Below are 13,096 nucleotides of genomic sequence, written 5' to 3'. Positions count from 1 at the left end.
TACCACTTCACAGGGTAGATATGAGAATTAAATGAGAGAATGATTGTGAATGTATTTTACAAACTAAGCTGATGTACAAATGAGATAAATTCTTTAAAATGTTATCTAGTGCATTCCTACATTAAAAAGGAGTGACTTTTGGACTCTCCTCTCCCATGATGTTGAAGCCACATTTGGTAGGTTATTGGGGGACAGCATAGAATAACAACAGAAAAAGCATGGGTTTGAGGGGTCAGACTGTGCCTGGCTTTTCTCCTCTTCGTCCTTGAGAATCACACAGCTATACTGCAGAAGGTGCTGCAGGGACTATTATTAATGACAATGATAGCAAAAACTCCTATATATTGAACATTTACTATTCATTCATTATGCTGAGTGCTGAATATGTTATCTCATTTAGTTTTCAAAACAATAGTGAAAGGTAAAAATTTAGCCAGCAGGTTTTATTAAGAAAAATGTCACCTCTGAAAGGTTAGGACTCATGACAGTTCCCTACTTTAGAAGAGGTTTAAAGGCTGAGAAAGCAGATACCCTTCCAAGAGGTTTATGCTGTGTTCATGCTAAGTCTGCAGAAATGATCATCTTACCTTTGTCCAGAGACTATGGCAGCATGTGCCTCGAGTTCTGTAAAAAATACAAAGGACAGAAATGAGATGTGGAAGTGTCTGGTGTACATGTCCACAGGGAGAAGCTAGGTGTTCATGAGATTCTGAATGCCCTATTTAGGCTAACATGTCTCTGTGCCCAGCAGTATCCTCACTCTACAAGATATGGAGACAGCTGGCACAGACACAACTAGATTGTCTGGGGCATAAGACGCTTACTTGGTCTATTTTTATTTCTACTCCACACTCTGAAATAATCCTGTTTGGATCAACAGAACTAAATCCACATTGCCTGGTTCATATTTCACCCAGGTATAACTAGGTTAGTAAAATAAGCCCTTTCCTCTCATATAGAAGAGACTATTTTCACTCTTAAAATATTTCCACCCTCCTGACACTTTTTTTAAAGACAGTAATCTTCCAATATGTCTTAAACATCTATTAAAAATGCATTCTCCTTCAAAGGTTTTCCCCACAGAATTTTAGAGGGCAGACTGCCTTGCTTTGAGATATGGCCTACAGACCTCATTATGTCCCTATTCCTCAACCTCCCAGCAATACCCTCCAAGAAAGGAAAATCTCAGTAACTCGTCTATCAGGGTTTTGCTTAAACAAGCATCCTAAGGTTTACCAGCAGAAAAACATCATCTTCCTCCATTATACACCTTTAGGTAGTTTCATCTTTTCTAACAGACTTCCCTGATACACCAGATAGCAGTGATCTCTACTGATCTCCCACAGCCCTGTCCCTGTCCCTGCTTTTAGGGAATTCAGCACCTCAGTCTCAGTGTACATGTCTAACATACCCTACTGGCTACATGGTAAGCTCTTGAAGGCAATTAAGCTTGGTACATAAGTTAAAATTTTGACCTCATTGCTTATTAGCCATGCAACCTTGAACAAAGCACTTGACTTCTCTGTGCTCAATGCCTCATGTGATAAACACTTTATCCACTTTAAAGTTAAGAAGATTAAACAAAATGTCACATATAAAAAAATTAGTACAGTACCTGGTGCTTAGTAATACTTCAGTATTAGCTATTATTATTGTTGCTATGATGTTCATGTTGATGCAGCCTTCACACAAGGAGGCTGGACTACTCTGCCTTTAATGCAAATGCTGGCAGAACAGAATCCTTGCTTCTCATTTTCTACTTAGCTCCCCATATCTCACCCATACAGCCTGAAAACCCCTACCCAAGAAACAGATACCAACTCATTGAGTCTCTGCTGCCTTGCTGGTTCCGCTGGAGCAAAGTTGTTTAGGTAATGTGTACTCAAAAATGAAAATGGCTCATCAAAGAGTGATTTCAAAAAAATTCTTGATTAGCTTGCTGTTTTGGAACTAAAATCAATACTTTTGGAACCTTTAACACTGTCACAGTTCATTTGGGTAAGTCTGGATCAAAGGGGTTTGGTGGAGGCAATTAGTGGCTTTGGGGGTATTTTAAAGAAACTCATTTAAGTCAAACTTTTTTTTTTTTAAGTCAAACTTTTAAAAGGAACAGGATTCTTGGGCTAGTTATTCTGAGGGGGACATATATGGTAAAACCCATTTTCTGCAGTAAAAAGTTGGGACTGACTCATTTCTAGTTACTCCTTTTCTCACCAAAAATAAGGTTTACCATCTACCCACTTCTCTGATAATTCGTTCCATTTTCAGCAATGTCAGGTATCATGTGGCCAGTTCGTAGCTAAGGAAGTCTGGGTGGCTGAAATGTTTTTGCTCGTTCATTTTTTCAGAGGCCTGATTTTACCCAAAGAGTGTGGAGTACAAAGTCCTATCCATCACACAGGACAGACTACCCTGAAGCAGGTTTAAAACCTAAACACAGCTCTGACTCAGCTGGTTGGGCATCAACCAGCAAAGTGAAAGGTTGCCAGTTTGATTCCTGGTCAGGGCACATGCCTGGGTTACTGGTTCAGTCCCTGGTTAGGGCATGTACGAGAGGCAACTGATCCATGTTTTTCTCTCACATTGATGTTGCCCTCTCTTTCTACCTCCTTTCCCTTCTCTCTAAAAAGAAATACATAAAATCTTTAAAAAAACCATAATCACAAGTTATACCTTACTTTTACTGGCTTAGACGTACAAAATTAAACATGGGTGTGTTTTTGCCTACACATTTTGTCAAGTGTATGAATTGTGCTATAAATGAGATTCTAACCTCCTTGTGGAAAGCAGTCACACTTTATCTTTTTTTCCTGGTACCCCTTGAATGACCTACAGTGACAATGAGCCAGGCAAGACTGAACTGTACCATACCTATGGCATTTATCTGCTCTGGCAGTGCTGTTATTGCCATCAAGATCCTCATGCATCCAGAGCTGACCTAGCATCCCACAGCTATTATTTGTCAGATTACCATGGACTCTACCTTCCAGAAACACCATCCCTAGTGCTATTTACAGTGTCTTGGTCATGGGAAGAAACTTAATGCCATCCAGAGATGACTGAAATGACTGTCTCCCTGGAGGAATGGCTACCTCACTGTAGCAGAGGTTCTTGAAACAAGCCTCTGCTCCTGTCATGATAATGCATTACTATGTGCAGTAATGCTTGTCACCCCAGTGAGTTACCATCTTCCAGTCCGCCAGCTGCCAGCTATGAGTGTCAGGGTTATGGAACAGGGCAAACTCTGCAATGGAAACCACCCATGGCGGGGTGGCAGACAGACAATGGGCACTGAGATGCTCTTCTTGAGTTCCCTGGCTGACACCAGGAATGTGTAAGAGAGTAAGCTGTTTGGGGAGAAAATAACCTTAAATAGTAGTGCACAAGCTCTGCCACTCAAACAAAGTCTGTTTGAAGCAAACTGATAAGGACCGTCAGCCACCTCCTGGCACACTGAGAGCAGCAATAGTTCCTCCACATGTAACCCATTCCACTCCGAGACTATTCCCAAAATGTGCCTTACCTGGTCTGGCAACAGACCCCTGCAGTGCTGTGGTTGGAGTTTCCTTTGGGACTAAACTCTGTGAAGGGGCTAAAGTAAGAAAAAAAAAAAAATACAGGCCTTTTATTTCCCTTTCTAGATCAAACAGAAAGCACTGAACCAAATCAAGGGCTAAGTAACCGCTGAAATACACATACTCTTAGAGGGCAGTACTTGAAGTTGGCTTTGAAAGTACATTTCAAATCTTACTTAAAAAATTAACACTCAGTAGTAAAGACTACCACTAGGGATATTTGTTTTTCCTTTTTGTGTGTATAAGGATCAAGGAAGGTGTCAGTGAGGACAATAGCATGCATAATTTTTGCTTCTTGGGAATAGGTTCTATCCAGTCTCTAAAAAATCCAAAGCATACCTTAGCAGGCAACCCAAACCACTTTCAGAGGAACAATTAATCACACCATTCACCCTACCATCTAAAAAATTGTCTCATACCTCTAAAGACTACACGTCTTGAGACCTGAAATGAATTACATAATTTATTTTGTACTTTCCTACAGCACCTGGCAAGAGTGATGTGCAGAAAGCAGATATTCAATTCATACTTAATAAATCAATTAGATATGTCATTTACTTATCTAACAGGTATAAGAACTTATTAAGGCACTGTGCCAAGCACCCTTAGAGAACAAATTACATCCTTTCTGCCAATCAGGAACTCAATCTAGTATTAAAGGTAACTAACATATACACATGTGGTACACTGGAGTGCACTGTGATGTTATATGAAGATTCATAAAATTATAAAGTGCTTTATAATTTATGAAATTATAAAGTCCAAAGCACGGGAGATCTATTGTAGACTGAGCAATCTGAAGGTACATTAAAAGGAGAAATATAAGAATTAGGCTTTGAAGGACAGAGAACTTAGGCCCTTAAAGAGGAAAGGAAGAGAACACACAATATACTCTAGAATGGAAACTTCTTGGATCATACAGTAAAGATTAAGGGCCTAGATATGCCACAGTCACTCAAAGATATGTCCTCCCAACCTGACACTTCAGCCTGGGAGCCTAGATGAACTGCAACAGTAAGTTTCACCCTCTTGTGGAAATTATGAATTTTGTAGATCTCTCCCCCAGCTTGGTAAAAAGTCAATAATGCATTTGTATTAAGAATTTTGAATGCTTATCTGATAAATCTCAAAACTATAACTTAAGCTCTACTGTTAACTCCAGTACTACTTTCTCACATTTTCAAGATAAAAGCACAGCAGTCCCTTAAAAAAAGAATGGAAAAAATTTTAACTAAAATTGAGAATTTTTCCAAGTGCCGGTTAATCTTCCTAAGGCTCATACATTTCTCTAGGAATATATATGATCTAGATATAAATATTTTCTAATCACGTCATCATTATTCTCTTGTACTGGAGGGAAAAGTTCCCTGAAAGGAAGTAGAATAGAAACATTTAATAGCAGAGACTATATTTAAGTCATACCAGGTTGCTTTTTAATTCTTAGGGCTCACCTACCTCAACAGAACTAGAACCAGAACCCTACAGCACCTAGCCCTGGGAAGTCACTATCTCCTACATGGGCCCTGAACTCCTTAAAGGACTTTAACCCTCCCTGTATTTTGAGCTTTGAAGTAAGAGGCAGAGAGAAGGGGAATTAACCTTTCCAGAGCTCTATGAGGCAGTGTGCTAGCCCCTTTATGCTAGGCTCACTGAATCTTTGTATAAATTCTGGGAGGTAAGAATTACAATCTCCATTTTCCAGGTAAAGCATATGGGCTTACAAGAGGTTAAGGAATTTATCCAACTGTGATTAGTAACCAGTGAAGCTAAATTTGAACTCTGATCTTACCCTGAAGCTTATGTTCTTTCTGCCCCTTCTCCTGGGTGCTTACCACTCAGGAGTAGGTACTTGAAGTATTTTGGCTGCATGAACAAGATAGGTGCTCTTAGCTGGCCTAGGACACAGCAATGGTCCTTCCTAGGTTGGGCAGAGTATGACTGATTCCACCCTAGGGAAACAGAGCTTTTGAACCACTTACGATTCACAGAAGGAGGAACACATTAGCATGGGTGAGGGGGAACTCTGTGAAGGGAGAAGGGGAAATGTAAGGACACCTATGCGTCCATCATTAGGTCACCCTAACACCGGAAACAATATGAACTAGATATACATAAATGGAATGGTCTAATTTACAAAGAGACTTCATCGAAAAGAAACTGGCAAAAATTTTGTTTTTACCATTTACTAAATGATTACTATAGTCTTGTGCTAACCGTGTTATATGCGTTATTCATTGAATTCTCACAACTGTTGTTCCCATATGACAAAGCAGGAAACTGAAGTTTGGAGTGGTCAAGGAACTTGAGTAAAACCACACAGCTGATAAATGCTGGTGATGGGATACCAACCCAAGTCTATCTGTCTCTCAAACACTTTGGTCCTCCCATGTCTATTATCATGAAACCTGATTTCCTGGAAAACTCTTCTGTGGAGCAGCCACTCAGGAGAGAATAGTCTCTGGGACACAGTGCAGCGAGGAAGGGTATATTAGAATCCTGCTTTGAAACTGTTGAGAGCACATCTTTACCACGGTTAAGAGCCTGCAGATGTTGTTCACACTTAAGGCATGATGTCAAACTGGAGGTTCTACTCTATACACTTTGAACAAATACCAAACTTCTCTGAGCTTTAATCTACTCATCCATAGAATAGGATTAGGGCTACCTAACATTGTTTAGTATGAAGATGATGTAAGATAACGTATGTAAAAAGGCTTCCTTGTAAAATGAAAAACTATATAAATGAAATGTATGTCATTACTTCAGGACCATGTTAATCAATGTAAGCTTAACATGTGATTTTAAAAGTATATTTTCCCAATGCACTTCTAATAAATGAAACACCACAATTACTATTTAGCCCATTCTTCTTCCTGCAACTAGAAAATGAGTCATGCTTTCTTTTGTGGGACAGGCCATCAAAAAATGGACAGGAGATGATGCCAGGCATGAGTACATACCTACGCTGGGTAGAAGCTCTGGATGGGATCCCACCTTCTCCTCCACTAGGCCACCTGCAAGTGGCTCAGATGCTATGCCAACATGATTGTTTTTTGTGGTCGGCGCCGCAGAGATGAGCTCAGAGGGTACCAGAGTGGTTACAATTGAGCGTACACTGGTGGGGAGAGTACTGCCAGGTAAGCTGGGTCCTGCTGAGGCGGAGCCCGAGCCCACAGGGCTAGAGGTCATTTTTAGCAGAGTGGGTGCTGGGGGCGTTGGGGTTTTACTGTCCAGCTCTGTAGATAACTGCTCTGTTCCCATGAGCCCTGGAGCTGTGGTCTCTAGCCCGTGGCCTTCAGTCTCTCCTTCTGCACCATATTGCTCTTCCCCTTTTTCAAGAGAACCTGTAACTTTCTTACAGGCCTTGGTCAGCAAAATCTGGCCGATTTTGTCCACTTTTCCTTTGCCCTTACTAGATGAAACTGGGCTTCGCCGGTTAACAGAGGAGCCTGGACTATTGGTCAAAAGGGGAGAAACCACTGTAGTTGACTGTGAAGAGGGCAGAGGGCTTTGATCTGCTGAGGTGCTCACCTGAGGACTAGCCTCATCTGGATTCAATTCTTTCACTTGCTGGACAGGGGGATGAGGAGGGACAACTGGAGAAGCTGTACAAGGCGGGGAAGGAAGCTGAACAGGGGTGGTTCGTGAGTTTAGGACCAAGGGTCGACCTGCATGTATGTTTGGAGCAGGAGTACTGGAAGGAGTATTAGGCGGTACAGGTGCAGAAGAAAATTTTATGTTCTGAGGTATGTGTAAAGGGCCAACGACTGCAACAGAGGGAGGCATCAAGCCAGAGTTGGTTGTCAGTGGGGCTGCAGGAACTGTGCTTGGCTGCGACCCTTTCATAACCTGAATTATTGAGGATGAATTGATAAAGACAGGTGTAATGAACTGAGGTCGGGCATTAGGCTGAGCAGCTGGCTGTCCCTCAGAAACCATAACCTTGTTACCCATATTGGGCATTGTGACGACTGTTGACATTAGTGCAGATTGCAGGTGAGTTGGCAGAGCTGCTGATGTGTTAGCTGAAGTTGTGATGGGATTGGAAGTTACGAAAACAGTTATCTGATTTGGGGGCAAAGGAGTGGAAATGGAGGAAGAGCTGACAGGTCTTGAGATTACTGGAGCGATGCTTGATGCAACATTAGAATTGACCTCACTCAATTCTGGATGCACAAGGGTTGAACATGGCTCATTATTGTGAGGTAAATTTAGGGAATTTGAGGCTTCTTTAGAAGACGGATCCTGCAGTGTGGGAATGACAGATGGTTTTTTCAGATCCTCCCCAGAAACTACTGGAGGTGTTACTTCCACATCTGTAAGCCCAGGGGGTTTAATGGTCACATTAGGAGCTCCAGAGTTGTCAAGAAGTTGACTTAATGATGTTGGTGCTTCTCTCATAGCAGGAGACACCAAATTTTTGTTCTCTTCAACACTGGGGAGTTTGTTAGGCTCCGAAGGCTGTCCATCCTTTTTGGATTGATCTTCAGGGACAACCATTTTAACTTCTTGGGCAGGTACTGCTTTTAGCTCAACGTTTACCTGCTCCTTCCTACCCTGGGAATTCTGGCAATCACTGTCCTGAGGCACATTCAAACTCTCCTTGTTATCCTCAAGAGCGCCCCCCACGGCAGCCACAGGCATGGTAGAATTCTGAGGATTCAGCCCGCTGTTGTTAGGAAAGCTCCCAGGTACAGGGGGATTGGCCAAAGGAGTAGGACTGACCAATACATTTCTTGGCAAATCCACGTTCTGCAACAGGGCTGCATTTGTTTGAGAGGCCAGAGTAAGTTTAGGGCCTTTTGAATTTTGTCTCCCAGGACTTGGAGTGGTTTTCCTACTGGACCCAGGACTAGACCTGCGACTGTTGCTTGGGCTTGCCCGTTTTGTTGCTCCAGAATTAGACTGCTTTCCCGAATTCACCACCACAGAGTCTAATTTGTGAGTCTGTGGGGCAGCAAAATTAGAAGGATTATTCATGGTAAGATTTGAAGGTGCTTGCCCAATGGCCTTCAAAGTTGTTGGATTTAGGCCCTGTTGATCAAAGCCCCTGTTTAGATTTGGCCTAGGAGGTAAAGGAATATTAATCTGTGGGGGAAACAGTCCTGCTATCGATGCATTAAGTCTTTCTGGCGATAGACTGATTTCTGAAGGTTCTGTACTGGGAGGGCGATTGTTGGGTGTCTGAGGATAATAGGGCCTGGGGCTGGCTCTGTTTGGTGTTTTAGGCCTAGACGTTTGGGTTGGAGCAGCCACATTTGGAAAGTGGTGGCCATGAGAGCTGGGCAGGGAATTTATGGGGGGTTGCTGGGGAGTTGCACCTTGAGTTGCTGGAAGAGGAGACGGCCCAGGTTTGGGCACTGTCATCATTAACTGATTCTGGGAAACTACTAAATGCGAAGGCATGTTATTTGGGCCTCCTGAGACAGATGGTACTTCACTGACACTTGTTTCAGGAAGTGAGGACATATCTCCCAGTGGTGAGCTGGAAGGATTCTGTTGGTTTTCCTGATACACTATTTTCCTTGAATTGTTTCCCAAAGGAGTATTCACAGGCATTGGCATTCTCTGTTTATCAGGTGACGGCGGCACGGAGACAGGTCCTGGTAAACTGACCATGACAGGCATGGTGCCACTCTGTTGCATGGGCATTCTCTGGGAATCTGGATTCAGGGGGCCTCTTGGGGGATGGACATTTTGGGAGACTGGAAGCCTAACTGATTTGGGGTCCTGCTGCATCATGAGCATCATCATCATTTGTTGTTGCTGCTGCTGCTGCTGCTGTTGCTGTTGCTGCTGCTGAGATTGTGGCTGACTGGGAGGTGGTGGCTGCTGCTGCTGTGGCGGTGGCAGTTGTGGCTGTGGCTGCTGCTGTGGTGGCTGTGGTGGGGGTGCCACATGCTGCATGAGCTGAGGAGGCATCTGCTGAAGGGGTCTCTGTTCAACTGGTTGAGAAGGATAACCTAAAACAAGCCCCCAAAATCAGGGAAGTTAGATTTTTAGCAAGAAAAGCTTTGCTACCTTTAGAGTATAGCCAAGCAATACTCATTTAGGTGGCACAGACTGTGCACAAACAGCTCAGGCATGCCCATTCCCGGGGGGCAGGGCAGCCCCTCATTATTTGACATAAGCAAAGGGCACAGTGCTTAAAGCAGCAAGAAGCAAAGCATCATGAACTTGAGCTCCTCAGTCTTTAGGGTCTCAACGAGGCACTACTATACTAAGACTCTGATAGACAGACACTCTGTGCTATGCACTGCAAGTGGCCATGTTTATACCAGCCAAACATTTAGATGAAATGAGAAAAACTCCATCAAGAGCAAGGAACTGACAACCCAGCATTGGAGTCTCACGCAGGCATAAATATTTCACTGTATTTGTGAATGAAGTAGAGCAATTAGGATTCACTTTTTCTGTTAGCACAGATTATTTTTTTTAGAGACTTGGTTTGGTTGAAAACGCCAGTATTGAAGATAGCCTTTTAATTCTTTCAACAGAAGTAAAATGTGACTTTCTAGGATTCAATTCCTTAAGAAAGAGGGATTTAAAATTACTCCAATCCATTGGCTCCACACACCATGCTGGATCCCTCAGGTTCAATCCTTTGGGGGAACCCAAATGAATTAAACTGCCCTTTCAATGTAAATTAGTTTAATAAATAGATGGAACTAACAGAAGTTGATACACACATTGAAAATAAAATGAGGGCACTGGAGTTTTTTGTTTTGTTTTTTTTTTTTTTACAGATATTACTTTTCTACAAATCCACATTTGGAGAATAAGCCAGAAGCATAGCCCTCAGGAGTAAATAATAATTTTGAGAAAAGAACTCTGAGGGACAATGCCCTATAGATTAGCAGAAATCAACATCTCAAATGGTTCTTTCTTTTGTGAAGACGTGGCTTTTAGAACCAAAACCTTATAGATTCCAAGAATAAAGATGGCTCACTGGGAAAAAGTGAGCATATAGCTGGGATACAATTTCACAAACTAGATTTGTTCCATTGTTGCATGAAAAATACATTTGGAAAGTTTTAAGAAGGTGCAGGAAAAAGAATGGTTGGCTCTGACACTTGGAAGAAAAGCAGGCTCAAGATTTTCACAGACAGCTACCAAATGCTGCTGATCCACAGGGTCAGACCCTGTGCTCAAGAGTGAATTAATATCTTCTGGCCAAAGATTTCCATGGCGCCAATGAGTACAATGTGCAGGATCCAGTTTTGAAGATTTTTTAAAAAATCCTTTTTTGTTTTAGGCTCAAGTAACTTCTTTACACTCATAAAGCCAATGATAAGGCATTTCCACAGGTTTAACTCAGGTTCCCATGGTAACAAACTTGTAATTTCTGTAGAAGCCCCTTGATGTTAGGGCTATGACACAAATGCCTTGTATTTTTAAGATGAGGCCACCAGACAGTACATTAAATGCCAACGAGAGCAGCACAGACAATACAGCAGCCTCTCAAAAGTAACAGTTAAGGGCATGGCTGCTATAACATTCCAGAAGCTAGAGGCAGCAGTCCAAATGACACTAATGATAAGACAGACTGGTGTTGCCATGACAGAATGGTGGAGAGGAAAAGCCAGGACACACACAGTGCACATGACATAATCAAGAACCAAATTTATTAATCAAGGAATGCAAGGCAAGGCTGGTAGTGAAGAAGAGAAGTAGGTTGATATAAGACAGAAGTAGACATGTGGACAGAGCCAAACTGCAGAGCAAATGCTCTGTCTAGAGGTATTTAAATTCAGGTTTTTATTTGTGTTAAGATACTGCATGACAATTCAAACACATTATAGGCCAAATTCAGCCTGCAGGCTTCCAGTTTGCAAGTCATAAAAAGGAAGCAATAATCCCAGGTGTGAGGACCCTTGGGATTCATATAACAAGAATTTAGATGTGTCTGAGGGAAGAAGGTACGTTCCTGTTCATAATGCCTTCTAGACATATCGGCAAAGACGGGTGACCTCCCAGCCTCAATTGTGCTGCTGCGGTTTACTGAATGGAAGTGTGGTAAGCCCAAACAATTTGTAATAAATAATACAAATTATTGACATCATGGTGGGCTTTTTGATTCACTTTTAAAATACATAAATTAAGGGTGGATTAAAGTTTATCCCTAAAATAACACCACTCTCACTTATATGGCAAAAAGAAGGGGGAATAACTCATGAGGAAGAAACAAAACATAATCCTTTGCACACTTAGAGGCTAGTGTCTGCAGTGTGACAGGCTTGTGTGTTTTCAACTGTCTCACGGGAAGTAAGGTTACAAATCACTGCTCAGGTGTAGAGATATTGTGACGGGTGCATTTGGTTCTATGATACCTATGCTGGAATAATTGAATTTTGGAAACTTTTTCTTTTTCAACATAATTTTTCAACATTTAGAGGGTAATATTATTTTATCATGAGAAAAGGGTACAACACAGGGGGATTCAACAATATTGGTCCTAATTATTAACTTAGGCAGTAAGTACACAAATATCTTTCTTATTTTAAACCATGGTAGTTCTCTGCTCTGAGAAAGCCCCAGTAGGAAAGGCTGCAGGAAAGACGCAGGCAAGCAAGATTAGAGCGAAAACATCTTTTCATTTAATCTTATTCCATTTTGATGCCAAATAGAACCTTGATATTGACAAGAATAAAGAGGCACTTGACATTTCAGTCTGATCTAATGAGGACGTAAAATAAAAACTAATTTGAGCAGAATCAATATACTGTCAGAAATATTTGAACTTTTTACTTACTACCAAGGGAAATTTTCCAAATACTAGACACATTAAACTGCTAGCATAGTGAGAAGACAAAAAAATATACTATAGTTTCCTTGAAGAGAAGTCTTGTAATGCTGTATAAATGATGACAAGCATATAATCTTTAACATTTTATCACCTGGTGGTCGGTTTGAAAATTCTGGCAGTTTAGGGCCTGAGTTGTCCAAGTTAATTCCTTGTTCTCCAGGCAAGGGCTGCTGATCAGCCTCCTCTAGACCAGCTGGGCGAGTATCTGGAGTGCTAAAAACAAATTACGCATTTGAGTAAACTGTACAGTTCATACACAAAATTACCTTAACCTATCCCCTATTTCTGAAGAACTAAAATCTGTTTGCATGATCATCCCTCCCACTATTTATATTTCTCCAGTCTTGATAAAATATTCAACATTTAGCATAAAAATAATCTGGCAATTTCATTAAAATTTAAAATCTACTCAATCCAATAGCACAGCTATTTACTCAAAGTGCCTTCTGCAAATTTCTGATATAATGATTTTCATGTAATCATCCATCCATCTTTTAGAATTTTGAAGACTTGATCACAGTTTGCGTTATAACATTATAGAGTACTGTTCCTGTGAAACCACACTATCTCTGGTGTATCGAATTCAACTAGTAGTCCAGGTTGTCTCTTTTTTGTGCATGTTACAGTGGTGGCTCCCACAATTTATAGTACCTGGCAAGAAGCTGTAGGCTGCTGGTGAAAATGGTACTCAGAATAAAGAAAGATGGAGAATACC

The 13,096-nt window shown here is 41.5% G+C and overlaps 1 protein-coding gene across 10 annotated transcripts in view; it reads right to left on the bottom strand.

Moving 5' to 3' along the window:
* NCOA6 (nuclear receptor coactivator 6) overlaps positions 1–13,096 on the bottom strand; it is a 98,839-nt gene that overhangs the window by 13,198 nt on the left and 72,545 nt on the right. For all 10 annotated transcript variants that reach the window (XM_053926499.2, XM_053926501.2, XM_053926496.2 and 7 more), the window contains 4 exons: positions 12,473–12,594; positions 6,536–9,538; positions 3,524–3,592; positions 588–624 (listed from right to left, as the gene is read on the bottom strand). In XM_053926499.2, coding sequence (XP_053782474.1) covers positions 588–624; positions 3,524–3,592; positions 6,536–9,538; positions 12,473–12,594 — 3,231 coding nt within the window. The remainder of the gene's footprint in view (positions 1–587; positions 625–3,523; positions 3,593–6,535; positions 9,539–12,472; positions 12,595–13,096) is intronic.

The sequence above is a fragment of the Desmodus rotundus genome, chromosome 6 (assembly GCF_022682495.2).
Source record: "Desmodus rotundus isolate HL8 chromosome 6, HLdesRot8A.1, whole genome shotgun sequence".
Taxonomy (NCBI): domain Eukaryota; kingdom Metazoa; phylum Chordata; class Mammalia; order Chiroptera; family Phyllostomidae; genus Desmodus; species Desmodus rotundus.
The sequence above is the reverse complement of the archived record's forward strand: the minus strand, read 5'-3'. Positions and strand labels throughout refer to the sequence as shown.